The sequence below is a fragment of the Mesocricetus auratus genome, unplaced genomic scaffold (assembly GCF_017639785.1).
Source record: "Mesocricetus auratus isolate SY011 unplaced genomic scaffold, BCM_Maur_2.0 Super-Scaffold_100042, whole genome shotgun sequence".
In the NCBI taxonomy this organism is placed as follows: domain Eukaryota; kingdom Metazoa; phylum Chordata; class Mammalia; order Rodentia; family Cricetidae; genus Mesocricetus; species Mesocricetus auratus.
This window is the reverse complement of record NW_024429219.1, coordinates 1,160,891-1,188,788: the sequence shown is the minus strand read 5'-3', so window position 1 is coordinate 1,188,788 and position 27,898 is coordinate 1,160,891. Positions and strand designations below refer to the sequence as shown.

The 27,898-nt window shown below is 54.7% G+C and overlaps 1 protein-coding gene across 5 annotated transcripts in view; it reads left to right on the top strand.

Moving 5' to 3' along the window:
• Positions 1-27,334, top strand: part of Morn1 (MORN repeat containing 1) — a 59,986-nt gene extending 32,652 nt beyond the window's left edge. For 4 of the 5 annotated variants that reach the window (XM_021232558.2, XM_040735100.1, XM_040735099.1 and 1 more), the window contains exons 11-15: positions 5,948-6,100; positions 8,861-8,994; positions 9,077-9,156; positions 23,956-23,999; positions 27,003-27,334. In XM_021232558.2, coding sequence (XP_021088217.1) covers positions 5,948-6,100; positions 8,861-8,994; positions 9,077-9,156; positions 23,956-23,999; positions 27,003-27,151 — 560 coding nt within the window. In that variant the 3' untranslated portion in view covers positions 27,152-27,334. The remainder of the gene's footprint in view (positions 1-5,947; positions 6,101-8,860; positions 8,995-9,076; positions 9,157-23,955; positions 24,000-27,002) is intronic. The other variant, XM_021232559.2, reaches the window with a different exon arrangement.
• The last annotated feature ends 564 nt before the right edge of the window (positions 27,335-27,898 follow it).

Sequence of the window (27,898 nt, the reverse complement as noted above, 5' to 3'; positions counted from 1 at the left end):
GAGTTCGAGACCAGCCTGGTCTACAAGAGCTAGTTCCAGGACAGCCTCCAAAGCCACAGAGAAACCCTGTCTCAAAAAAACAAAAAACAAACAAAAAACAAACAAACAAACAAATAAAAAATGGTCTATGAAGTTCCGGCTGTCCTAGAACTCACTTATGTAGATCAGGGTGGCTTTGAACTCACAGAGATCCTCTTACCTCTGCCTCCTGGGTGCTGAGATCAAAGGTGTGCGCCACCACACCCAGCTTCAGGGACAGTGACGATGGAAGGGAGAAAGAGAAGCCCAGTCAACAAGAATCATCTGTGGCGGCTCCCACCTACCCACTACCTCTACCCAGGACCCTGCTGTCCCCACCCAGGACCCCTGTCAGCCAGCCTTTCTATTCTACCTACTTACGCTGTGTCTGCTGCTGCTGGCATGTACTTGGTCAGAGTGGGGACCCCAATCATTCATGATCAGCTCTGATCAGCTTTGTTCACCTGTGGCCCTGACCCAGCACCCCTCTACTTGGTTTCTGCCCACACAAGGTGCCCTAATCTTGAGGGTTGTGTGTACCCATCCTGCCCAGGGACGCAGGGGGCTCACTTTCTATGCTACAGTCACTTAGAGTGGGGTGGGCGGAGTTTCAGGAGGGCTCCTCCAGGCTTGGTGGGCGCGCAGGCTTGTCTCTGGGACGGCTTTTCTGCTTGCTTTTCGGTCCTCACTACCCAGCTCGCCCTGGACAGCTGCTGCTGCTCAGCAGAGAGAGCTGCGGGCAGAGGGTGAACAGTGATGGGGAGCCCCACATAAGCAGGCACCTGGGGACCCCACGCTAGAGCCCCTCCTGGCCTGGGGCCCTTCTAGCATCCCCCGCAGGGCCTGGGGCTGTCCCCGTGGTGGCCCAGCCTTGCTGTTTGGCTGTATACAAACAGCTTGGCCGGGGAGAGCCTCCTGAAGGCGAGGAGTGGGCGGGGGCAGGGTGGAGGGGGGGGTGTCAGAAACAGACTGAGAAAGAACCTCGAATTAGCCCGGCCTTGGCAGCTTGCCAGCAACAGCACGCTGGCTTCCCTGTTCCAAAGCAGTTCTGACACAGAGCTCCAGAAGGCAGGCATGGAGCAGCCGCGTGCCTGAGGCTGCAGAGTTTCACAAAGGAGTTTCCAACCAGCTTAGGTGTGGCACAGAGCGTGGGCTCTTCAGAAAAGAAATCGCATGGGAGAGGCGGCTCATGCCTGTTCCCTCCCTCGGCACTGGGAGGCTGAAATAGGGGGGTTGCCGTGAGTTCAAGACTGGCTGGGGCTACGCAATTCTAGATCAGCCTGGACTATATAATGAGACCCTGCCTTAATTTTTTTTTTAAAGCCACCAAGTAGAACCCAAACAGAAATGGCCCTCAGTGTTCACTCTGGATCCCAAGGCAAGCTAAACAAGGGTGTTTGAGCCCGGCGGCGGCGGCGCATGCCTTTAATCCTAGCACTGCCTAGGCAAAGGCAGGTGGATCTCTGTGAGTTCGAGACCAGCCTGGTCTACAAGAGCTAGTTCCAGGACAGCCTCCAAAGGTGTTTGGCTAAGGTCCATTTTCCCATGCACTGGTCCCTTCCTGGCAAAGGAGTGTGGGGTGGGGCGAGGGCCGGCCTTGCACTGTCGCCGTGTCCTGCAGCTCTCGTGGCCCTACTCCGCAGCCGCGTTGCTGCATCTGCCTGGAGTCCCAGAGCCACCACTGCCCATCACGGAGCCTGGCTCAGAAAACAAGATGGGAGGAGAGTCACCGCTTCCATCTCTGTCCCCAGGACTTTAGAGACCAATATTTGCAAATTAGACTTTTAGTTTTTGGCAGGGCCTCCTGTAATCTGGGCTGGCTTCATATGTTATGTAGTAAGGGATGATCTTGAACTTCTGGTCCTCTTATCTGTACCTTCTGAGTGCTGGGATTACAGGCATGTACCACCATTGCCCAGTCTTCCACCAGCCCCCGCGGGTTTTTTGTTTGTTTTGATTTTTATTTTCTTTTTTAAAATATTTTATTTATTGTGTATACAGTCTTTTGCCTGCATGCCAGCAGAGGGCACCAGATCTCATTCAAGGTGGTTGTGAGCCACCATGTGGTTGCCAGGAATTGAACTCAGGACCTCTGGAAGAGCAGTCAGTGCCCTTAACCCCTGAGCCATCTCTCCAGCCTCCCCCCCTTGATTTTGATTTTTCTTTTTTCTTCCTGCCTCTGCCTCCCGAGTGCTGGGATTAAAGGCGTGCGCCACCAATGCCCAGCTGATTTTGATTTTTCAAGACAGGGTTTCTCTGTGTAGCCCTGGCTGTCCTGGAACTCCCCTCTGTAGACCAGACTGGCCGTGAACTCTCAGAGATCTACCCGCCTCTACTTCCTGAGCGCTGGGGTTAAAGGATGTGTGCCACCACCACTGCCCTGCCCCAGCCAGTTTTGACTTACTCTTTTATCAAAAGCTTAGGGCAGCAGTGTGGCGCACACCTTCCCGCAGCACTCGGAGGCAGAGGTAGATGGGTCTCTGAGTGGGAGGCCAGCCCGTTCTACAGAGAGAGCTGGGTAAGGGGAGGTGTAGTGTCGGGAGAGAGGGCTCGGCAGTTTAAAGCTCCGTCTCGGGTTCAGTTTCCAGCACCCACAGGTCATCTCACAACTGTCTGTACCTCTAGCTCCAGGGAATCAAATGTGGCACCAGGCATGCATGTGACACACAGATGTACATGCAGGCAAAACACGGTAACTCATAAAATAAAAGTAAAATCTCAAACAAACAAACAAAAAAAGAAACACCCAAAACTGGCCTGGGGGCAGGGGACAGGGCAGAGTTGAAGCTAGAGACGCGCTGACAGTTTTCCTACACAGCAAACATCCATTTACACAGCTGATACTCAGGAGAGGTCAGACAGTACAGCCCTGGGAGGGGGTCACCTGGCATGCAGGCACAGCTCATTGGTTCTCCAGAACCAAAACCAGTACCTTTCCACCTCATGATAAGACACATGGTCTTTATTAGCGACTCATGGGGCTTTATGACACACTATCTAACACAAGCAACTCAGAGGAGCAGGGGTTTATTTGGGCTCATGGTTCTCAGGGTTTCCATCCACGGCCACTCGGCCCCCATGCACTTGGGCAAGACGTCGTGGAGGAGGCTTGTCTTTATATGTATTGGTGTGGGTGGAGAGACGGCTCAGCCGTCAAAAGGTTGGTTAGGCAGGCTCACAACCAAAATATGTGGGGCCAGAGGCTTCCGGACCCTGCTTTCATGGGTGCCCTGGGGATCCAGACCCAGGATTCAAGCTTGTTCAGCAAGTACCTTACCCACTGAACCATCTCACTAACACGCACGCACACACTTCTTGGTGGGCAGGAAGCACTGATAGCCGAAGATTTGAAGACCTGGTATAGCCTTCAAATCTAAGCCCAGTGGCCTGATTCCTTTCAAAGTTTCTCCAACCTCCCAAAATAGTGCCACCAGCTGGAGGCTAAGAACTGAGCACATGAGACTGTGAGAAACATTTCGAACCATTCATCAGCCACACCGGAAGCGAGAACAGCCCCTGAGCCCCAGGGCACCTGCAGGGAGCAGTGGGGTACCCAGCCCTGCATGGCTGTGCCTACTACCCCTCTGCTTGTCAAGGGAGCAATGGGTGGTCCCTGGGTCTGTGCAAGCCGTGTGTGTGAGAAGTGCTTAGCAAGGCTCTCTGGTCCTGAGAGCCTCAGGGTGCCTCACACGACTGAGTCATCCCTGCTAGCCTGTGGAAGACTCAACACAGGCATCTAAGAGCTGGAGGGCTGCATGCTGGGGAGGCCCCGTGCAGACTGGGCGGGGCCAGGCACTGCTGCTCCAAAGCTGCAGATTGGAACCTCTGGCAGCTGATGGCAGACCCAGCAGGCTAGTCCTGGCCACAGCAGGGTCAAAACAACAAGAGCATCCCAGAGTGAACAGGGCAGGCGTACTGACAGCACCTAGACACCTGGGCAGTTCTCAAAGCCCAGGCCATCCGCCCGGCCCTTGGCAGCATGGAGACCTACCTCGGGCATCCTTTCGATGGGAACTCTTCCCTGGCGCTGACTTATCCAGGCACTGAGCCGCTCCTTGGCTAATGGGGTGCACCCTGAAGACTAATGCACTGTGTCTGGTCACCTCCAGGCGAGTCCATTCTGTCCCCTCAGGGCTAGTAACATTTGATTTTTCTTTTTTGAATCCACTTAAACAAAGAGAAATATTTCAGCCTGCAGCTGTGCTCCTCCTGGCGAGTCCTGGGGCCCAGGGCGGCTGTTTCACGGTGGGGCAAGTTCTCAGTCTTGTTTATTCCTGCCGTTTCTCTGCCTTCTGCCCCGGTGTCCTACACAGGTGATTAGGGAGTCTAATTGGTTTGCCTGTAAAAGGATAATTAATTGATATTTCCATCACAAAGAGGTCAGGCTGCCCGTTCTGATCCCTACCGGAGCCTCTGTCTCCAGAGCCTCCTTTTCCCCGAGGTGGCCCAGCAACCTTTATCTTGTTGATAAAGCCGTAATTACCATCAGCACTGACACAGGCCTTAGGGTTGGTTCCTAGAGATTAGGAGTCCTGTTCCTGGGCCTCTTAGTTGGGGGGTGGGAGGAGGTAGCAAATGTAGCTACTAGGGCAGGAGAGCCTCCAAAAAATGAACCAGGCATGACCACAGAGCACTTGAAACTACCTGCAAAGTCCCTGCCCTAGAACTGGTGAAGGTGAGAATGACCCCCCCTCCTACCCTATTACCCCACCACTATCACCACCACAGTCAAGGGTGGTTCCCCCTTCAGGGATGGTGTGGGAGTAATGCTTAGTGTTGGAATCCATCTCCCTTGTGTCTCTTCAAGTGTTGGAAGTGACCCCCAGGCCGGCAGTGGCTGGAAGACAGACACTCCTATTGACAGCACTGCTCCTCTATCTGATAGCAGCTCTGTCGCTTATCTCTCCTAGGCAGTAAGATCTTAAGCCTTTAGGAGGCTCTTGCAGTCTTTAGCCTTATCTCTTCTCTCATGGTTTGGCCTAATGGGACCAAGTTTGCAGACAGGGTGGGCACAGCGAGCCTGGTGCCCCGGGGTAAACCGAGCAGGAGGTCAGATGGCAACCACAGCCACTGAGATTCATGGCAGCGGCGGCAAAATTGGTCCTGACACCCCTCCAGGTGCTACCTACAACAATGCACTCGGGTTAGGGTTAGGAAAGGGAGCAGACAGCCCTCCGGTCCTAAGAGGTAGCTGGTGAGAGAGGCTCCAGGGGGGGTATCTGAAGGATGCAGAGGGGAAGAGCTCAGTCAGAGCGCTGAGAGCGTGGAGCAGGTGAGGGGCTTGTCCCCTGCCACCCTGGCAGAGCTGAGAGCATGAGACCGGGAATGTTAATTCATTCCATGACCTCTCCCTAGAGGTTTTTCACTTGCGCCCCACAAGGCAGACAAAGCCCTTCGAAGTTCAGGGCAACCATCACAGGGTCCCACCAGCACTCTGAACCGGTTTTATGCTGGGGGGTGAGAAAGGAGTTACAGGGCAGATTGGTGACACCTAGGGCCATCGCAGTCATTCCACTGCAGACAGTGGTGGCCTGGACTCAAGGGTGGGGCTATAGACCTGCCCATGGGGGCAGGATAACGAGAGGAGTGAGGATAACTAGTTGGAGAAAGTGTAACGGTGAGGAGGGGACTTGATTTGGGGGCCCAAGTGCCTGTGTCTGCAGTGTGTGGATATCCCGGGTTATAGCAGGAAGCGGCGCGTCTGTTCTCCCGGGAGTCAGGAGCTGGGCCTCCACTGGATGGATGGACATCACCACACTCAACCTCTGTGAGAAGCGAGAGAGCGCATGAGCAGAACCGAAGCCAGCCCATACCAGGGGGGCGCCACCAGCAGGACCTGGCACGGTGCAGACGTGGGCTGTAACCAGTGATGATGGGGAAGAGGAGGTAACTGTTTTCCCCGTGAAACCCGGACCTTCATCCCCCACAGAGAAGCCATGGACGGAAGCACATCTGTTCCTGGATGGCAGGACTGTGAGTCAGCTTCACCTCATGTTTCCAGGAAGAGCAGTGGGCAGAGACTCCTGCAGCTGGCGAGCCTTCCACGTGGCCCTGTTCCTCTGGGGAAGCCACACGCTCGTGGGTGGGTGCCTCTAAGCTTGCTCCCTGACCATGCATGAGCCCCCCCCTGCCTCACCTGAGAGCTCTGACCAGACACGCACAGGGTTAGTATTGCAGAGGCTGCTGGCGGCCTGTCCAGACACCGTCCCTGCAGAGCAAAGGCCTGCTGAGTGAGCGGTCTGTCAGGCCACAGGGACGGAGGAGGCAAAGGTGAGAAGCAAAGGTGTCTCCCACTGGAAATGACAAAGGCTGCGGTTAACCAGACAGCCTCATTCTCGGGGCGGGCGGAGGTCTGCCACATACCCCGATGGCCTCAAGTGTCAGTTCTGTGTGGACTGAGGAGCCAGGCTTCCAGGTCTCCACTGTCCCACGTCATTTTTTCCCACGAAGCAGCACGGTTGGCACCAGTAATGTGAATGTCATACGTCATGGTCGTCATTGTCGTCGTGGTGCCTGCCATTTACCTTGTCTGAACGTCCTTTTTTTGCCGCCTTTGTTATGTGAGGTCATCAGCCTTGACCACAGATGAGTGGCCCCAAGCAGATGCTTCGTAGACGCCAGGCTGTGGTGACTTCTGGAGAAGCCCTATTACAATATGTCCAGAACCTTTTAGCCAGGGGGAGACACTCATAGCCTTGGTCCAGATATATTTATTTTCCCATCAGAAATCCTTGCTGGGTCTCTTACCTACTCCACTTCCCATAACTGGGTCCTGGCCTGAAGCGCTATTACGACGCGGTCCCAGAGCCATCAGTGTTCCCAGTTAGGGGCCACTCAGCAGTCATCCTGACTAGGCACAAGCCTCTGAGACACGAAGACAGGAGCTGGCATCTTAATGCCAAAAGTTGTTCTTAAAGGAGATGGCAGAGCTGGTGCCCCTGGTCCCTGTGAGTGTGCAGAGAGCTGAAAACCGTGTTGTCAGCATTGCTGTTCCCAGTCACTGCCCAGGACATCAGTGGCGCAGGGCACAGAGCTGCTGCGGGGAAGGACATTAGCTAAGGAATGTCCTTGCATAAGAAAAAAGGTTTTTATTAACGCACCATAAGACAAAATTAATACACCTCTGAGAGAAATAATTCTCCCACACGTAATTTGGAGATATTTCAGAGGCCCAGCTGCCACAAACCTGGACCCTGGGGAGGGGACATTAATGCCTCTGGCCCCAGGGCCCTGCCTAGCACACACATGAAAGACAATCCTCCACTCACCCCAGTCCCACCGAGGGAGCCAGCCCTGAGAGCTGACATGGAGGGGGTTCCCCCCCTTTTCCCTGAAGAGACATTGTCCTGGGACATCTCGCCTTCCCTAAAGATGCTGGCCCAGACTGTACCCCCTCTTTGAGGACCCCACCCAGGTACTACCCTCTGTCTTCCAGCCTTTGCTGTGTGTGTCACTCTTGTGAAGCACCCCGCCACCTCCACAGCTCATAATCTGAGGCTACTGCTCTAGTCAGAGCCTCGCCCTTTACAACTCCCTGGTCCTCTGGTTTTCAAGGGGCTTATGTCTCTTCCCAATAAGGGGCGCTCAGGTCAAGAGCCATTGGAAGGTCCCTGGAGTTCCGTCCTACAGGAAAGTGGGCTGTGGTGTGCCCATGTATTTGAGAGGAACCAGGAACCCTGAACCAACCTAGCATTAGAACTCACCATTTGGATTACGCCGCTTACTCCAAAAGAGACATAAGGTTCTGGGGCTGCAGCTCTACCTGTGGGCAGAGTAGAGGCAGAGGAAGCTGCCCTGTACCCCTCATGCCTTGGGATCCTGAGGAGGGAGGAGAAGGAGTCAGTGTAGCCAAGGGTCTGCGGGGGCCATCTTCTGAGCCTCTTGGGGATGATGGTGACCCGAAGTTCCTGTATCCCGATCTGCTGTGGTTGGAGTCTGATGGGGGAAAGTTTCACATCTTACACTGTGCTGAAAAGAGGCCAAAGTGTGGTCTGTGCGGCTTGGGTCTAGAGAGCCAAGTGCCTCTTCTGGTCTAGCTGAAGGAGCTAACCCTCCTGGTCATCAGGCAAGGCCTGCTGATTCTGTGTAAACCCCAGGCAAGCCCAAGTCCATGTTACACGCTGCCTATACTGAACACACAGCCCTGCCCACACTGCCTGCTCTGTACGCCTCTGTCCACCCTGCCCTGCCCACACTTACCCCAGTCATGCCACTCGGTCTGTGCTTCTGTCTGTTGCCTTGTCTGCACTGCTATGTCCAGGTTGTTCTGTTCACACTGCCTGACCCATACTCCTCTGTCCACAGCGCTCTGTCCATACCATCCCACCCATACTAACCCACCCACTCCGTCCCGTCCACTCCGACCTGCCCACGCCGCCGTGTCCACACTGCCTGGTCTGTACCCCTCCGCTCACACTGCTGTGTCCATGCTGCCCCAACCACATTGTCTGGCCTGTCCTTCCTCCCTTCCTCCCTTCCTCCCTCCCTCCCTCCCTCCCTCCCTCCCTCCCTCCCTCCCTCCCTTCCTTCCTTCCGCACTCCCTTGGGTACACTGTCCTATGCTACCTGATCCAAACTCCCTCTGTCTATTCTGCATGTCCACTGCCCTAGCCACGCTCCTTCTTCACGCTTCCCCACCCATACCCCTCTCTCTCGGACGGGCTCGGAAGAACACCCAGGACACAGGCTCATCCCCAGCCACACTCTGCTTCTTGCCCCTTGCCCCCTTACCCGGAGAAAGGGAAACTCTCCCTTTGCTCAGGGTTCACAGGGCCTCTCTCTCTCTCTCTCTCTCTCCCTCTCTCTCTCTCTCCCCTCGATTTTTCCGGGCAAACCCGCTCAGCGAGGAGACACGCATCCTGTCCTCCTGCAGCCTGTCAGCAGGTGCAGCAAGGCTGCGCTGAGTTTGTGGACATCATCCTCGGACCCCCTCCGCCTGGGATGCAGCCCTTTCTCTTCCTGCCCAGCGCTCTTGAGGTGAGCCCGGAGGCCGTAGGGGCCTCTTCCTTAAGCCACCGCGCCCCCTCTGAACCTCCTCTCCCTCTGCTCGACTCCCTAGAAGACGGACGGCAGGCCCAAAGGTGACCAGAGTTCCCCAGAGGTGGTGCCCACTGTCCAGGATTCCCCCAAAGGCCCCAGGTAAGAAGTGTACACCATCGGGTCTGCTGAAACAATGCCCTGGCCTCTGTCACACGCGGTCCTTAGCTGCCTCTAAGTCCGCCACTCAGAGACCACCACGGCGAGGGCGTCTCTGAGGTGATGGCCAGAAAGAGTTGTAGGGCACCTAGGCAGGCAGCGCACTCGTCCGGAGCCTGCCGCTAGAGAATGAGCCGCACCCATGTCTCTGCGGTTAGCGGCCCCTGCTCACCCAGTAAGACCCAAGGTGAGTAAGTCAGCCTGCTTGCTGCCCTCTTACCGCAAACCCCGCACCCCAACACCAGGTGGAGCCCCAGGAGGCCTGCTAACAGTGGCAGGGGAAAGACTATGGGTCCCTCAGAGGGTAGGGTGGATAGCAGCCAGCGATGGATACAGGGGGAGAAGTTCCCCTGTCGGGTAGGTAGAGATCACCGGTGGGGGTGGGGCACCCATAGAACGGACGTGTTTGTCCGACATTCATCCCGTGCCAGGCTGTGGGCACATCGTGCAGCCGGGCGCTGTGACAAGCCCCATGGCGCAGGAGAGGAAACTGAGGCACGGGGACTTAGCATTCAGCAGTGACTCTTCCTAGATCAAGTCTGGATTTCTGTGTGACAAATCAGAGGGCTGCTTGTCACAGTGGGTGGTAAGGAGACAGCGTGCCTGCTGACTCAGGAGGATGTGGCAGCCGGTTCTGTCCCCACCCTTCTAGCGGCTATGAGCCAAGGAGACATGGTAGGTGCCTTGCAGAGCAGCCAGCACCCACATGCCGGGTGCTCGGCTAGTGGAGCATGCGGGGTGTGGGCCTTCACTGGACCCAACTGGATCAGGAAGTCCTGGCAATCAATTCCTGAGAGACTGGCAGTCAGGGCAGGCAAGGCCTGTGGACAGGAGAACATTGCTCCTGGGATGGCCGGGAGAGAGATTAAGGGGCAGGTAAGGTGTGCCAGCCCATTACCAGTCAGATCTCTCCGCTTTGTAGCCTTGGCAGCCTTCGCCCCCATGTAGAAACCAGGAGCCCAGGAGTAGGCTGAGGGCACTGCTTCAGTGTGGGGCTCACGTGGAAGGCCCAGAGCAGACCGGCCCAACAGCGAGGCTGCCAGGGAAGAGAGGTGCGGTAGGGATGGAAGGAGAGCCTGTGGCCTCCCGGAGCCGAGGCTGCCTGCTGGCACTCCTGCCGTGGGCTTGCTCCTTGGTGATACAGTGGGTGTAGGATGAGCCAGGAATGCTGGAGGCTGGTGAAGTGTTGGCGAGCGGACAAGTCTGAATCCCCTCAAGAGGCGGCACCGGGACAGCAGGAGATGCGTCCCGTGCTGCTGCTCTTGAGTCAGGGCCTGTGAATCGACCATGCAGCATGTTTGTACAACAGCCAAAGCTGGCTTAAAAATACAAGCAAGATCTGGCTAGCGCGGAGTTCCCATCGGCCCAGTGTTTCCAGAAAGGATATAAGAGCCGACAGTTGAACACTGGGGCCATCCGTGTCGACTGCCTCAAGCCCCAGGATGCTTTATCTGGTCCAAGGGTGTCATGGACACCTTTCTCCTTTCAACCAAAGGCTTCTGCTGCCTCCTCCAGAAAAGATAGAAGGTAGCTAGTCCAGTCTCTCACCCACTCCCCACTAAGGAACTTCAAGGTGTCTGCAACTAAATGACCACAGAATAGGATTCCTGGATCCCGAAAGGCAGCGGAATCAGTGTGCAGACTCAAAAATTACCCACGCCCCCTGTGTCCACTTGTACCGTGCTTTGCCTGCTTCCATATTTCTTCCGGCATCGAGGTATTCTGAGCTACATACAGGTAGTCATCAGACTCTTCTTTTTTTTTTTTTTTTTTTTGGTTTTTACGAGACAGGGTTTCTCTGTATTGTTTTGGAGGCTGTCAGTCCAGCTCGGCCTCAAACTCACAGAGATCCTCCTGCCTCTGACTCCCGAGTGCTGGGATTAGCAGACTCTACTTTCTACTACCCAGATTATGGTCGTTCTCCGGTGGACTTTGCCTCCAAGCAACTGGTCTCCTGTTTCCACAATATGGAAACTCCAGAGAGAGCTTTAAAATTACTTGTTTATTTTTTGAGATTGGATCTAATGTAGCCCAGGCTAGCCTTGAACTTGCTATGTTGCTGAGGGTGACCTTGAGCTTCTGACCATGCTGCCTCCCACTGCTGAATGTTAGGATTGCAGGACTGTGCTGCCACACGTGGTTCATTAGCGCTGCAAATAGAGCCCAGTGTTTTATGCTTAATAGGCAAGCACTCTACCAACTGAGCTACCTCCTGGAGAGACAATGTGGTTAGAACAACTGTCACAGACAGGCAGTGAAACCCCCCAGCCCCCTCAGCACCATGTTCTCAGAGTCATGAGGTCCTCTCTCTTCTGACCTGGCCATCCTTACCATGCAAATGTTGTTCCTAGATGCTAACCTCAAGACATAATCCAGGGCTTCTGAGTTCTGTCTCCTGAAGGCCCCCTAATCTCTCTGAAAGCCTAACCTCTTCCCTAAGAAAGAAATGTGGGCGTGAGCGCCATGGACAGGGTCTATCCCCACTGTGTCTCCAGCATCTCTGGGAATCTAAGGGTTCTGTCATCTTCTTGCACTGCCAGATCCTCAAGTACCTTAACCAAAAGAGCCCACCTTCTAGGATTCTAAGGCAGCTGTCCTTTCCGGCAGCCTGGCCTGGCTCTGCAAACCAGGAGGGTAGGATCCCAGTAGCATCATAGGGGGTGTACCTCTGGCCTGGGTCTCTCACCTGGGCAGAGCTCACACATTCGAGGCTCATGCCCACAAGCTCTGATAAGTAGGAGGGTAAGAATGAGGGGCCCCTCTGGACTAGGAACCTGGCTGTTGAACCTTTGTTGAGGCATAGAAGGAGGGGGACTCTTGTGATCTGAGCTTGGAGTCGTCAAGACTCAAACCTTGCCAGTAAAGACCAGATCTGGAGTGTTCTCCCCTACCCCCAGCACTCAGAGACCTCCAATTCAAGTGTTCCTCGGGTCCCTGTCACTTTGGCACCGTATCCCCTCTGACCTCACAGAGTGTGGATCATACAGTAGACTACTCACACCTTTCATGGGGCCGAAACCCTACCTGGTTCTACCTGTTGACCTACTGCTACCCAGCTATCAGGAACACCTTTGAGGATCTATGACCCAACATTTGCCACACTTTCTGCCAGGATGCTCTTACCACTCCCAGCCTGACACAGCCACTGGGTCACAACTGTTGGTGCGCAAACCCCTGGTCTGACTTTTCTAGGGGACCCCAAAGGGGTCTTATTGTGATCATTTGGGCTCCCTGCCTTCACATTTCTCCCTTTATTTTTTTTTTCTATTTTATGTTCATTGGTGTTTTGCCTGCATGTATGTCTGTGTGAGGGTGTTGGATCCCCTGGAGGTGAGTTACAGGCAATTGTGAGCTACCATGTGCGTATTGGGAATTGAACCTAGGTCCTCTGGAAGAGCAGCCAGTTCTCTTAACCATCTCTCTCCTAAGTCAGAGAGGTAGGCCTGCAGAGTCACATCCCCTGTCCCTGCCTAACCCAGATGGGCTTGGCTGCCACACCTGGGTCACAGTTCTTAATCTCCCTTCTCTCCTGGCAAAGACTGATCTCTGCAGTCAAGTTGCCAAGAGAATAATTTCAGCCAAGGTAAGCACTTAAGATGGCTACAACTTTGAGACATTGCCACCACTACCTACCCGCCACCTCAGCCTGCCAGGCATGAAGGGAGAGAAGTCCCCCACACTTGCTGGAAAATGCTGGCTGAACTGGAAGTAACTTGCAGCCCTTTTGGAACCCTTCCACCCCACCCTCACCCCCTGGCAAACAAGCTTGGATCTCATTTAACCAGGCTCAAGTGTGGCTACCCAGCCTCCTTGACCTCACCATAGCCAAGGAAGGCAGCTGGTCATGGCCAGCGGTGGTTTGTGTATTGGTCAATGCTGGACAGAAGTTACAGTGGAATAGTGAATCATAGCCTCTGAGTGTTTGGCCGTAGGTAGCTCAAGGTCGAGGGCTGTAGGAGGAGAAGCGGAGAAGTTCAGGTAGCTACCATCCCACCAAGAGTGACCCACGTGTGAGCCCAGAGGAGGCAGCTTTCCTGCTGATGGTACCCAGGAGTCAACAGTCAAGGGTGGGCCCAGGACATGCTGGGATTGCATCCTTGAGGACACCTTTGTCCCTCAAGCTATAGTGTCTTAGTCAGGGGGTTACTGTTACTGCTTTGAAATACCACGACCAAAAGAGCAAGTTGGGGAGGAAAAGAGTTTATTTGGCTTACACTTCCATATCACTGTTGGTCAGTGAAGGAACGCAAACAGGGCAGGAATTTGGAGGCAGGCGCTGATACAGAGGCCATGGAAGGGTGCTGCTTACAGCCTTGCTCCCTGTATCTTGCTCAGCCTGCTTTGTTACAGAAGCCACAATGGGCTGGGCCCTCCCCCAGCAATCACTAATTAAGAAAATGCCAGCCGGGTGTTGGTGGCACACGCCTTTAACCCCAACACTTGGGAGGCAGAGGCAGGAGGATCTCTGTGAGTTCAAGGCCAGCCTGGTCTACAGAGCGAGTTCCATGATAGCCAGGGCTATACAGAAAAACCCTGTCTTGAAAAACCAGAAGAAAAAAGAAAATGCCCTCAAACTGGATCTCATGGAGGTGTTTTCTCAACTGTGGTTCCTACCTTTCAGATAACTCTGGCTTGTGTCAAGTTGACGCAAAACTACCCAGCACACACAGGACCCATCCCCTTATTCCTGTGGCCGGCCTGCAGAAAATACTCTGAGCGTCTAGGTTCTGGGGAGAGGCTGACCCTAGCCCCCAGCTGGTGGGTCTGGAAACCCGAGACAATCTCTGGTTAGGTTCGCCTGAGTCAGAGCTAGCACTCACTACCGTCGTCTGGAGGCTTTGGACAAAAGGGTTGGGTGAGGAAGAAGCTCCTCCACCTCTGCAAAGACTGAGAGTGACATTGCCACCCTGTGATTTCAGAGCAGAGCAGGGGAACACGGGGTCTAATTTACATAAGAGCACAGCACTCGGAGAGCCTGTTTGCCTCTTACAACTTGCAGGCATCACTCTGGAACATCTCATTTGACTACAAAAGTCCCTTCGCACTGCCTGAAAACCAGCAGGCGCTTTGGTAGGGGAGGGAGGCATAAGAGCTCAGCAGCACCAAGCTCACCATGAGTGAGGTCCTGTGGACAGGTTGGGGCCGGCCTCCCTCCTCTGCTGTCCAGCAGACAGACAACGGGGCCCATGGGAAGCTCACCAGGCCCGGTCACTTGTGTACATGGCAGTAAAGGAGGTGTGTGCCTATCCAGGGCCCCCGGTATGGACAGGCAAGTTCAGAGTCCAGTCCTTGAGTACAAAGAGCTCTTGACCTCCAGGCTCCAGTGATGCTGCAGGTGATCTGATGAGGTCGGGGGCTCAGACCTGGGAGGGCTGAATGACAGGGAAAGGCGTGTCCTAGGTAGAGTTCTTGAGCTCTAGGAAAGGGGTCCCTCTTATCCTGTAAGTGGGCTTTCCATGTTCTCAGAGTCTGATCTCTGTCTTTAATGCACGGCTATTCCAAACCAGACCAACACCATTCCAAGGAAGGAAATGATCATGCATGGGTACACCCCAGCAGCAGCAGGGAGAGGCAGGCAGTAGAGGTAACGGTCCTGCGGGGCGCCTTCTGCTAGCCTTCCTGGGATTGAACGTGTTTCCGTCCAGGGCCCCTTGCTGCACTCCTGCAGAGACATTCCAAGCATGTTACGGAATTTCACTACATGACAAAGGGCCCTGTCAGTCTCTGCACGATGTGAAATCGTGTCAGCTGCAGAAGATGGACTTGATTTAATAAGGGTGGCTGTGACTTTGTCCAGCCACACGTGAGCATTCCATACATGAACATTCCGTAGGAGAATGACTCTGGTTACGTTCCCCGCCCCCGCCCCAACCCTAATTGCATGCTTTGAGATGGAAAAAAAAAAACGCAACTGCCTGAAACCCCACCAGTGAAGATGCTGAGAGACATCCAGTCACTCAGTAATGTATGTGGGAAATTCTGGCAGATGACCTTGGGCCTAATTACACCTTGGTGTCTCTCACCCACTCACCCAGTGCCTGACACATGCTGGGGACCTTCAGAGCCTCTCCTTCCTCCTCAGTTCTGAGAGGAAAAAAAAAGGTTTTAATTAAGACTTCCATGATTAGTCATTTAATCAGTCATTAGGCCAACGCAGATGGAGTCAATTAAATATATATATATATATATATATATATATATATATATATATATACTTGAAAAGATAGTTGATGTTTGGCAGCCTGGACAGCCTCCTGAGCTGGCTGTAGGTGGCCACTGTGCCCCTAACACTGGAGTTTTGTCCCCCTGAAGGAAGCACCAAACACCTGTAATAGGGAGATGCTAGCGTCCTAGGCTCCCACCTACCCTGAACCTGGGGAATCAAGATGATGACACAGGCAAGGCTGCCTCACAAGTAGCCTTTGAGTAGCCTTGAGCCATAGCCCCCTAGTGTATCCAGATATTTGGGGCAAGAACCCAGCCAACCACTGGGTGGGTTAGGGTTAGGGTTAGGGTTAGGGTTATGGTTATGGTTAGGGTTGGGTTAGGTTAGGGTTAAGGTTAAGGTTAGGGGTTAGGGTTAAGGTTAGGGGTTAGGGTTAAGGTTAGGGGTTAGGGGTTAGAGTTAAGGTTAGGGGTTAGGGTTAAGGTTAGGGGTTAGGGTTATGGTTGGGTTAGGGTTATGGTTAGGGTTAGGGTTAGGCTTGGAGCCTGAACAATATGTGTCAGGGTAGCCCTGTGCCCTGCAGCCTGTGAGGCAGCCATGCAGATAACAGAGACCTCAGGCTTGTAGCCCGTGGACTCACCGCCGTGGAGCACAGTTCTCTTACACCCAAGGCAATGTGCATGAGACCCAGTGAAGGATGCCTTAACCCAAGAGGTGAGGAGTGTAATACAGGGAAGTTGTCTCACAGCTCCTCCCTGCCCCACTTCAGTCCCTCCTTGCCGGGACCCCCAGCCCCTTGATGTCATGATGCTAGGTGCCTGGCTCTTCTTGGGGCTCATTCTGAATGTGCTTTAGCGGGCTTCTCTCCCCTCTGCTTCCCTTACACGCCATACCGGGAGACTACTGGAGCAAATGCTGGGTCATTTCTTTTGTTTGTTTTTAAAGACAGGTCTCTGTGTGTAGACCTGTCTGTCTGTCCTGGAACTCACTCTGTAGACCAGGCCGGCCTTAAACTCACCAAGATCCGCCTGTCTCTGGAGCAAATGGTTTTGGATGGTCTCTGATGGACCCAGAGGTTCACAATGTGTGGTTGTGTCACCACAGGCGTGGCCCTGGCCCCTTCCCCAGCATTCTCGAAGCCCATCTGTGCCCTCCTAAAAGGCTTAGCTCCCTTCCGACTGCAGGATGGATGCTGAGGGTCACATGCAGAGCAACGAACAGGTTTCACATTAACCTCAGATGGACGAGCCCTCCCCCAACCTGGCTGCAGGAAACATGGGGGTGCTGTGGCCAGGTCTACCCCAGGGAAGATCAGCACTCCAGAGGTGAGGGACTGGGCAGCCTGGAGCGTGGTTACACCCTTGCGTAGACACTGGAGTGGAAGGACAGGGTGGAGTAGGAGCTGTGTCATGGGATCCTGAGGCTCTTGCGGTCTGGCCCGTTATGGACCTGCTTACCTGAACACTGAGTGCAGAAAGCCCTTCTGGGGAATCAAGGAGTAATGAAGGGATTCCTGGGCTTTCTTTAGGAAGTTTATTTTTAAGATTGTGTGTGTGTGTGTGTGTGTCTGTCTGTCTGTCTGTCTGTCTGTGCATGTGGACGTGGGCGAGGTCGCTGGCACAGTCCAGAAGAGGGTATCACACCCTCTGGAGCTGGAGTTACAGTTATGGGCAGGTGCAAGGCACCTGATGCGGATGTGAGTGGGGGAGGGGACCAAGTTTCGGTCCCACGAAAGGGCAGCAAGCACTCTTAACTGTGGAGCCATCTTTCCAGCTTCCTCTAAAAAAGGTTTAAGGAACGGGAAACGAGCCCTGTCTTGTCTAAGCAGGAGTAACGAACCGAAACAGGTGTGAGGGCTCTGACGGAGCAGCTGGCCCTCGGATGTGCCCGCCGCCTGCCTGTGTGCCCGGGTCCTGGAGCACTAATCTCCCCCCCACAGCAGGCTGTTTCCCCCGCCTGTCTGCCAGTGCTGGGATAATGACCCATGGCAGCATGAGACAGGACAGCAACCTTAACCCTTCACATGCCACTCTCAAGGGACTCTTCCCCAGCTGAACAGGCCCCTCCCTCCAAACGAAGTGACTGGGCCGGGCTTCCCACCTGGGGCAGAGCACTGGAGGGTGAAGTCACCCATCGAGTCCCTGTTCTGTGGCCCGGGAAACAGCCACAACCATCCATGGCTGCCCAGAAGCCTGGCCAAGCGTCTGTTTGGGGCCTCATGGGACTGGCACATGGCAGTGTGACCCCAGAGCCAGCCTAGCTTATGTGCTGAAGTTCCTGTCCTGGCCAGTGTCCAGGAGAGGGGATCACAGGACTGGAATCAGCACCCTGGCTGTGGGAAAACAAATGTCACTGGCCGAGCACTCAGGCCCTTATTCCTCTCCTTGGAGACTCAGGGGGTGGAGAGTAACAGCTTCATCAGTGCACACACGCGCGCGCACATACACACACACACACACACACACACACACACACACACAGCTCTGGCTAATGGTTCTAATTTTGGAACTTTGGTTTAGAGTCCTGGGGGTTACAGAAGCCCTAGGGGCTCCTACTAAGGGTGGCCTGGCCTGGCTCTTTGGCAGTTTTTCCCAGTTTGTGTCTTGGCTGGCTCTTGACTCAGAAGCTCTTTAAATCAGCCTGGTCTGTTAGTGCAGGGGCTTGGCTGCATTCAGCCCCTAAGCATCCTAGGACAGAAGCGTCTACTCAGGCTCCTGACCTTGAACCTCCTGGAGGTTCAGATAGATTCTTCAGAGACCTAGGAACCTGCACCTTGCACCTCTGTGGCAACCTTTCCTCTAGCCTGGAATCAGGAGCACCTCGGGTTCGCTGGGCTCAGACCCTACTTCAGATCCCCAGACGAGGCCAAACTAGGAACAAGGATGGTGCTGGGTTCATAAGCTGGACCACCACAGGCAAAGTGGGCAAAGCAAGGCCCACTCTAGGACCCCAGAGCCCCTGAAGGGCTTGCAAAACCTAACCAGTAGCCACAGAGGGCCAAGCCCATGCAGCATTGGGCAGAAAGGCATGCTTTCTGAAGCTCCGAGACCTGCACCATGTTCTGCTGTCTCTGCTCCTTCATGAGACCTGCTCATACAAGCCCACCACACAAGCCTGTGACTCCTTAGTTCTCCAGTGAGCCACAGAGACCCACAGGGCCCTTCACAAATACACCCTGGGTTAGGAGTGACGCTAAGGTGGAAGGATGGTGCAGGCAGCAGGAGCATGTCCCTGCAGATCCAGCAGCAGCTAGGATTGAGAGCCCATGGGAGACCCCACTGAGTCTCAGGTGACGGGGGGGGGGGGGAGTACGGAGGAGGCTCTGTTGTGTGTCTGGTCAGCCCGGGACCAGCCTCCTGCCATGCTATATTCCAAAACTGACAACCTCCACGTGCCTCTGACACCTTTGCTCTCCAACAGAGCTCAAGTGGTCTTGAGAGGAAAGACAGGCTTCCTGCCCACAGATATCCCATGGTCCCTGGATCTGTAACCTGCAGCTGGCAACAGGCGTCTTAGAAACTGAGCCTGTCTGGCTAAGAGTAGAATTCTAGGCAAGAATGAGCATGCCCATTGAGTGGCCTCTGGGAGCAAGCATCGGAGCTCTCCTGTTTGCTGAGAAGCACCCGCTTCAGACTTGCATCCTTGGACCATGCCAGGTGACTGGGGGCAGTTCCCAAGCCTGGACTTCCCTGAGAACTGGCTTCCATCCCATCTGCTGGACTCTCAGAAGGTGAATTGGCACTGGCAGGGCCTCCTCAGCTGGTGCTGGTCTGTAGTTGTGGGAACAGACTCTGATTCCCAGCCAGGACAGAATATGTGGGATGGGACTTGTCCCCTCAAAAATAAAGAGGCAGTTAGAAACCAGAGGAAGCTATGAGATCCACTGGAAGTCAGTCAAGGAAGGGCAGCGAGCATCCAGGCTGCAGTGCTGGGAAGGGAACCCCAGGAGGAGATGAAGCTGGGAGCCTGGGGAAAGGTAAAGAGTGAGCCCCATAGCACGGCGGCGCACACCTTTAGTCCCAGCACGAGGGAGGCAGAGGCAGGCAGATCTCTGAGTTTGATGCCAGCCTGGTCCACAAAGAGTTCCAGGACAGCCAGGGCTACACAGAGAAACCCCAACTAAATAGAAAAGGTGGGCCTCAAGAATCATTCAGCTGAGCCAGGGTCAGTGTGTACAGGCCAAGACAGAGCCACGGGTATGCAGGGTGGAGACACCCAGCTAGAGACCTCGAAATACACTGGGTACTGGCAGAGTTCCCCTAGTAGTTCAGAATAATTAACCTGAACTTAAACCACACCCAAGAAGCCCTGAAAGCAAAACCGAGATGGAAGGCACCATCTCTAAGCAAGTCACCTTCAAGAAAATTTCAGTGGACACAACATAAAGGCCTCACCACGGCACAGTTCATAGTGTCTGGAGTCTGATGAAAGATTGGGAGGGGCCGGGCATTGGTGGCGCACGCCTTTAATCCCAGCACTTGGGAGGCAGAGGCAGGCGGATCTCTGTGAGTTCGAGGCCAGCCTGGTCTACAGAGCGAGTTCCAGGACAACCTCCAAAGCCACAGAGAAACCCTGTCTCGAAAAACCAAAAAAAAAAAAGATTGGGAGGGGCTGAGGTGCAGCTCAGCAGAGGGTTAGCACTCCGGAGGCCCTATGCTCTACCACCACACACTACTGAATAGCTCAGAAAGCAAGCAAAGGACGCAGGAAAATACAGCCTATCATGAGGAAAACGTTCAGCTGGGCAGTGGTGGTGAACACGGTTAACCCCAGCACTCGGGAGGCAGAGGCAGGTGGATCTCTGTGTTCAAGTCCAGCCTGGTCTACAACACGAGTCCCAGGACATCCAGGGCTACACAGAGGAACCTTGTCTTGAAAAAGACACACATGCGCGCGCGCGCGCGCACACACACACACACACACACACACAAACTGAGATTCAAATTCACTGGAGAGAGGAGAGACAGGAACATGGGGCAGCTGCATCTGGACAGGCAGAGACCTAAGAGGTCCTAAGAAGTCTCAGGTCAAACTCGCAACGGGGACCCAGCGGAGGCTGAGTTCAGTCAAGAACAGGAACCCAGTGTGTGTGAGGCCATGGATACCACACCATCTGTGAAATAATCCAGCAGTTGGCTGGCAGGGATGAAACTGATCCATCTAGAGTTGAAAACCTTCCTGAGGAACGGAGGGACCTTGAGAAAGAGAAGCCTGTGCCAACCAGGAGACGGCCTTCAGGAGCCGGCCTTCAGATCATCCCAGGAGTCAAGAAAGATGAGAGACAAGCAGGACACGCAGAGAGCCACACCCCCAAAAGGGGACAGAGCAAGTGGGAACAGGAAGCGATGGCCAAGTTTCCATGCATGTGCGATGTGAGCGTGAGGGCGTGGGCTCGTGCCACAGTATGAGCGTGGAGGTCAAGGGACAAGTTCTAAAAGTCCGTTCTCTTTTCTCCATCATGGGATCCAGGGGTTGTCAGGCTTGCATAGCAAATGTGAGAGCCTTGTTTGATTTTTAGACAGGGCCTCAGATTGCCCAGGCTGGCTTTGAACTCCTGATTCTCTTGCCTTCGCCTTCCAGATGCCGAGGTTCAAACTTTTTTTTTTTTTTTGGTTTTATGAGACAGGGTTTCTCTGTATTGTTTTGGAGGCTGTCGGTCCAGCCCAGCCTCTTAACTCACAGAGATCCACCTGCCTCTGCCTTCTGAGTGCTGGGATTAAAGGCATGCGCCACCACCATCCGGCTGAGGTTCAAACTTTTTATTTACTATTGGTTTTTTTTTTGGTTTTGATTTTGGTTTTTTCAAGACAAGGTTTCTCTGTGTGGATTTCTGGCTGTCCTGGAACTCGCTCAATGGGCCAGGCTGGCCTCGAACTCACAGAGATCCGCCTGCCTCTGCCTTCTGAGTGCTGGGACTAAAGGCATGTACCACCAACACCCAGTTTAAAAACAAAAAACTTTTTGACAGAAATAGAAATTCACACCGGGAGTCCCAGTCATAAAAGCATGAAGAAGCCAGGCGGGATGGGGGCATTCCTGTGATCCCAGCACCCAGTGCTCTAGGCCAGCTTGGGCGACATAGTCCTCATCTCAAAACAGGGTTAGAGGTATAGCTCAAGGTAGCATGCTCGAGTAGCATGCATGTAGTCCCGGTTTCAATGCTTGGCACCCCCGTGAACTGGACTGGGCATACACGCTGGTGTACACATGTAATCCCAGCACTCTGGAGGTGGAGTCAAAAGGATGAGGAGTTAAAGCCATCCTTGACTAAATAGCCAGTTCAGAAAAAAAAAATTGGAAAAGACTCTTAGAGAAGGTCATGCAGAATGCCAGCCCAGCATACGGCCCCTCCCTGCCCAGGGTTGGCAACACTGCCTCCTCAGCTAGACTGCAAGAGAAATGTCTATCAGGATCTCTGGTCTGAACCTCCTGTTGAGCCAATGGAATTGCATACCATGTTCCTACCTAATCCTCAATTTTGGGACTAGCGGGAACCCCTCCCTCACACAGCTACCAGGTACCATAGAGCGGCTCCCCTTTGCTCAGACCGTTTCTCAGGTCTCCTTGAGACCTGGCCTCAGGCCTGACCACCACGTACCTTCCTGTGCTGCCCAGTTAACCACCAGCTCTGACGCCAGCTCCTGCCCGGCTCTGTCTGGCCTCCTCCAAGCCCTGGGGCTCTCTAAAATCTCTCAGGATTCTTGTAACCCCCTTTATTTCTCTTAAATCTGGCAGCCTGGCAGACTCTAGTTATTCCTGCTGCTAAATTATTTATCTCTTCCCCTTTAAGGTACTCTAGGGGCCCACCCAGCCCAGGCCCGTCTTTTCCCTACTTAAAATGAAGTCATTTAAAAATCTTTTGTCTTTAATTTTTTATCACCCAAACCAGGCACGTGGTCTTTAAGTTTGCCCAGGGATCAGAACCTGCTGTTCACTTAAGCTCCACCTGGACAGGGACCCTGCACACACTGTCCCTAGATCTGCACTGGCTGTTGGCCACCTTGGACCACTAGTGACAGGAAATCGACCGCTCCGGATGGAGGGCCAGGGTCAGGGAGCAGGCCCAAGTGGCCGGTGTTTTGCGGCTCCTCCCCGTCCATAGGGACCCATCACTCAGTGTGCGGCCCAGCTCAACACATCTGGGATTGAGGCCAGGTGTCTGCATGGAGCCAGCTCCCTTCATCCTCCACCAGGAACCAGAAAAGGCTGAGAACTCCATTCAAAGACCCAAACCCAGGATGTGCCACGTGTACTGGCCACATTCTGCAGGGCCTTGCCAGGTCCTCCTCAAATGACCCACCGGGCTAGCTGGTCCTTCTTTGGGGGGGGGTGTGTCTCAAAAGCTGAACGGGCCCTCATTGGCTGTTTTCAGATCCTGAGGGTGTGTAGGCCCTGGGCCCCACGTAGGGCTTGGGCTTGAGTCTGAAGCATGTGTCCAGACAGACAGGCTGCACCTATGCTGGGAACCCTGCGGGGTTCTCACGGGTTCCGTCTCTCAGACACAGGAGCCCGGGGCAGAGCACAGGGGTTCTAGAGTGACACCTTTTTCCTGCCTTTGTCTGCATCTGTCCATTTTTCTCCCACTCTGGAGTCTCCCAGGTGATACTGGCCTTTCTCTTCAGAAGGATCACATAGGTGCCTCAGCCCCGTCACGCTCTCTCTCTCTCTCTCTCTCTCTCTCTCTCTCTCTCTCTCTCTCTCTCTCTCTCTCTCTCTCTCTCTCTCTGTGTGTGTGTGTGTGTAGACCAGAGGATAACTTTGGATGCCGTCCTCAGGAACACTGTCCTGAGACAAGGTCTCCCTTTGGCCTGGAACTTGCCAATTAGGCTAGCCTGAATGGCCCGTGAGCCCCAGGCATCCTCTTGTCTCCGCTTTACCAGTGCTGGGGTTACGAACACATGCCACCATATCTGACACTTCTACATGGGTCCTGTGGGTTTTTTTTTTTTTTGAGACACGGTTTCTCTGTATTGTTTTGGAGGCTGTCCTGGAACTCGCTCTGTAGACCACGCTGGCCTAGAACTCACAGAGATCCACCTGCCTCTGCCCCCCCCCTCCCCTTGAGTCACTCCTTTCTGAAAAAATCCGTGTGTCCCTTGGCAACCTCCAAGCAGGTCCAGACTTCAGCTGTTCTCAGACCAACTCCTATCTCCTCCATCTTGTGGTAGGCTGGGATATGAGAGCCTCTCACATTCCAAAAGCCATACCTTGGTTCTGAGGAGGCAAGACTGACCAGGGTCATGGGGTGGTTGTTACACGCCTGCCGGGCAATTCTGGGATTACAAGGCATCAGACAGAGCTCTATCTGTGGGGGCCTCGTGGGAAAAGAGCCAGGAAGGGCTGCTTGGCGGAGCTCTCCAGGCGTGGACACCACAGCCAGAGTCTGAGCATACAGTGTTGGAAGACAGAAGAGAACCTTAGAGAAGGCCGCCACGCACAGTGAGCAGGCACCACAGGTTCTGCTGTCCCGAGGCACAGCATCTGCCCCAGAGCTACAGGCCTTGGTTCGGGTGGAATCAACACCCAAAGAGAACTGGGTAGAATACTCAGGAATCATTCCCTTCTTCTCCCCACAGGCCTGATGGGACAGCAGTAGAGCCATCGACGGCTGCATATCTAGGTAGGCATCTTGGTGTGGACCCTTAAGAAGCCCCATCACTGCATTCACAAAGGCAGAGGCAAACAGTGTCTGGGGGGCAGACACTGCTTCCTGCCAACACAGGCCCGCGGAGGGTGGTGGTCCAGGGAAGGCACACACATGCCCAAGCACCCCAGAGGTGGATGGAGATGTGTGAACCATGGGTAGTGGGAGGAGACATCACAAGCCACTTCCGGGCCTTATAAAAGGGGGTGGAGGCCATGAGGCAGCCAGGAAGATTGACAGGTAAGAAGAATGTTCCAGAAAGGGAGGAGCTGAGCTGGGTAGGAACAGAAGCCTTGGGTAACTAAGTTGAGTGAGGGGGTGGGAGTCGTGGGTCCTGCTCACAGTCTCAGGGGAGGAGCTGCCAAGGCAGTGGCTGAACTGACCCCTGACCAGACCACAATGAGGCCACCAGCCGCTGGACCTGAAAGGTATGGGGAACACAAAGTGGCCACGAGCCTCAGACTCTCGGACTCTCCTGTGCCCTCGCACGGGATCCCCGCCTGTTGGTCTACCCGACACCCCCTTTGGAGAAACGTGTGGGCTCCAGGCTTGAGAAAAGGGTCACTGGTCCAGGGGTCGTTCAGAGCTGGGATGGTCCTAGGGACTGGGCAGTGCCAAAGCCAGGCCTGGGAGGCCTTTGGACCGGAGCCCCTTTTGTAAAGTTGTCCTCAGCCCTGGGGAAGCCGTTGAGCCTGGGACTCCTCTCCATGCCAGAGAAGCCAAGGCCTTTACTTTATCAGAACACAGGACAGAAATGACTTCTCTAGACGAAGTTCCATCCCCTAAAAGTGCCCAAGCTCTGGGCAGCTGACCTGGGTGCTTGTCTGCCTGGCTCCAAGACTTACCCGTGTTCCAGCATCTCTGGGATCCTGGTGGGAGACCAATAGGCTGTGTGATATAGTCCTGTCTCACAAAGGGCCATGGGAAGCCTAAGAAATCAGCCACTGACAGCTCTGGCAGGGCCTTGAGGCTTGCAACTCTGCTGGGGGACTCTGCTAAAAAAGTCTCCAAGCCGGGCAGTGGTGGCACACGCCTTTAATCCCAGCACTTGGGAGGCAGAGGCAGAGGCAGGCGGATCTCTGTGAGTTCGAGGCCAGCCTGGTCTACAGAGCGAGTTCCAGGACAACCTCCAAAGCAATACAGAGAAACCCTGTCTCGTAAAACCAAAAACCAAAACAAAACAAAACAAAAAGGCCTCCAGCCCCGGGGTGGCACAAGCCTTTAGTCCCAGCACTCCAGAGTGAGTTCAAGGCCAGCCCGGCCTACAGAGCAAGTTCCAAGATAGCCAGGACTACACAGAAACCCTGTCTCAAAAGAAAAAAAAGCCTCAAACAGGAAGGGAGGAGTTGGATTGCGCGTCCGTACACTGCTGGGCCTATAGGTTTGCCCTGGGGGGAGGGCCCCTCACACCCCCCACCCCGTGGCCCCCCTCCCCAGACAGTGAAAAGAATCTTCTAGTTCCAGGGCCTCTGCCAACAGAACTCCAGGCCTGATTTTTCAGTTGTTTGGTTGCCACACCCGGTAAGGCCAGGTGGACAGCCAAGCCCCTCAGCAAGTGCTAGCCTGGGGGACAGCAGGCTCCAAGCCCACAACTGAACAATGTGGTGTGTCCAGGGCCAGGCCTTCAGTGCACACACCAGCCAGCTCTTGCCATGCCAGTCTTCCGCATCCGATGGGGACAGGCCCCAGGAACAGGGTCAGATCAGGCCTGCGGCCTGGTTCTGCGGCCACGGCTGTGAGCTCACACTGGCTCTCCAGGCCAGCACCCTTGGCCGAGCCTGGTGCAGCTGCATGTCCCTGGGAACGCCTAGAGATGGGCTGCTTGCGAACACTGTGGCGTCGCTATGCAGGGCTTTTCTTCCAGCTGCCAGAGAGCCTGGCCTACTGCCGGCGCTTTACTGGTAGAACGTGTGTCCCCCTCCCCAAGTACCCCAGCCCCAGCTCATGGGCCTCCTAAGAGCCAGTTTCCCCGAAGAAGCTGACCCAAGGCCAAGCGAATTCCTTCAGCTCCCAGGCCCATTCTTATCCCATCCAGGAAAAGGCACAGCCCTCAGCTTAGCCAGAATGGAGGGTGAACACCACTTGCTCAGTGGCTGGAATGTCGCACGGCTGGGCTCTGCTGTGCTCGGTGGTGGGAGCCTGCTCCAGCCTAGTTTCAGCTGCGGCCACATTCCTGGTGTGAGCCTGGGCCAGCCAAGGAGCTTTTTCCACACTCTGGTGCCAGCCCCAGCGGGCTCAGGGGAGGGAGAGAGGGCCGTTTCTATGGCAACTTCCCTTTTTTGTTATTTCTTATTTTCTTTTTTATGGTTTCTCCAACTTTGAAGCTCTCCAGACAGTTTACAGACTGTGGAAAGGAAAAGTGCTTTCCCTCCACCAGCCCCCCAGGCTTTCTCTCTCCCAGCCCCCCAGGCTTTCCCTCTCCCATGCCCCCTAAGGCTTTCCCTCCCCCAGCATCCCCCAGGCTCTTCCTCCCCCAGCCCCCAGGCTTTCTCTCCCCAGTCGCACCCCCCCAGGCTTTCCCTCCCCCGGGGCTCCACCAGGCACCTCAGACCTTCAGAGGCCCCACTATTTCTTAAACATTTAGAGAAAATGAATGTGTTTTCTCCAAAAACAATGTAGGCAGGTATTTACAAAAAGACTCAGCCATGTGGCCTAATTAGCAGCTGGGAGCAGGGGGGCTGTGCGGCTTGACCCTGAGGACTGTCCACACATCTGTTCTCTCCCAACACCACCGCTTACTTCAGTCTCCAGGATGCCTGGTTCTGGAAAGCTGGCTGCTGTGCCCCAAACACACGTCTTCACCCTTGCTGACCAAACACCCAACCTCAGGATGGCAGTCTGGCCCGGGGTCCTAGTGCAGGGGCCTGAGAAAATAGTGGCAGGCAGAGCTGACAGGGGCTGAGATGCCCAAGGGGTGATGAGAAGCCTGGGCTATTGTGTGCACACTGGCCTGAAGATGTCTCTCCCCATCCCTCACAGGGGAGTATGTGGTCATGATCCGTGATGTGACCACTCCTCCATTCCTGGGCCACAGGCTGCCCACTGCCTTCAAACACCTGCGAGTCTTGGCAAAGGGGGACAGCCAGTGGCCCCACGTCCCTGAAGATCACCCGGAAGCCCTAAGCTAGAGGCCACTCCTGGCCCATGGACACAAAGGAGCCAAGAGCACCCTCAAGTGAAGGCCACCCTCCCCTGAATAAGAGATTCATGCTGCCTCCCCCCAGGGAGCACACCCTCTATTCCTAAACAGCCTGGGAGCTGGCCCATGTGAGCTCCACAGCTACCGACTTCAATAAAGCTCTCCATATCAACTCGGAGTGCACACTCATGGGGCCCCTTGGGTCTTGGCCTCAAAGCTGAGTTGGAGTCCTGTGGGATGCCAGAAGGGACTCAGTGCCCCAGCGCCCTTTGAGAACCCACCTATCTGCCCTGCCCACACTATTTCCAGACCCCTGGAAGTCTGCATTAGACTTCGGCGAAAGCAGAGACTGGAGACAACTGTGCCACCCAGCATGGCCAGCCCTCAGGTCAGATTCCCACAGCATTGTAAAGTGAAGAGGGCCTTCTTGCCTAGTCTTTCCTCCCCAGCACTGGAAAGGTAGGGTAGTTGGAGAGAATCTCACAGTTGCCACTGAGGGAGCCCATTGGCCCACACGGAGCATCCCTGGGGAGGGCTTACTCCATTACAGAAACCTCCACCTCCTGGCTTCAGAACTGCAGCGGGCAGCCCTTAGCTGACTGGGCCCACCGGTCCATATGTGAGCCCAGCGGGGCAATGCAGGACATGGCCCTGCCTCATCCTGGTCCACTCCCTCCTGAGTTATCCTACTCCCTTGCTAGCACAACCCACCCTCTCCCCTGGCCAACTGCTCTCT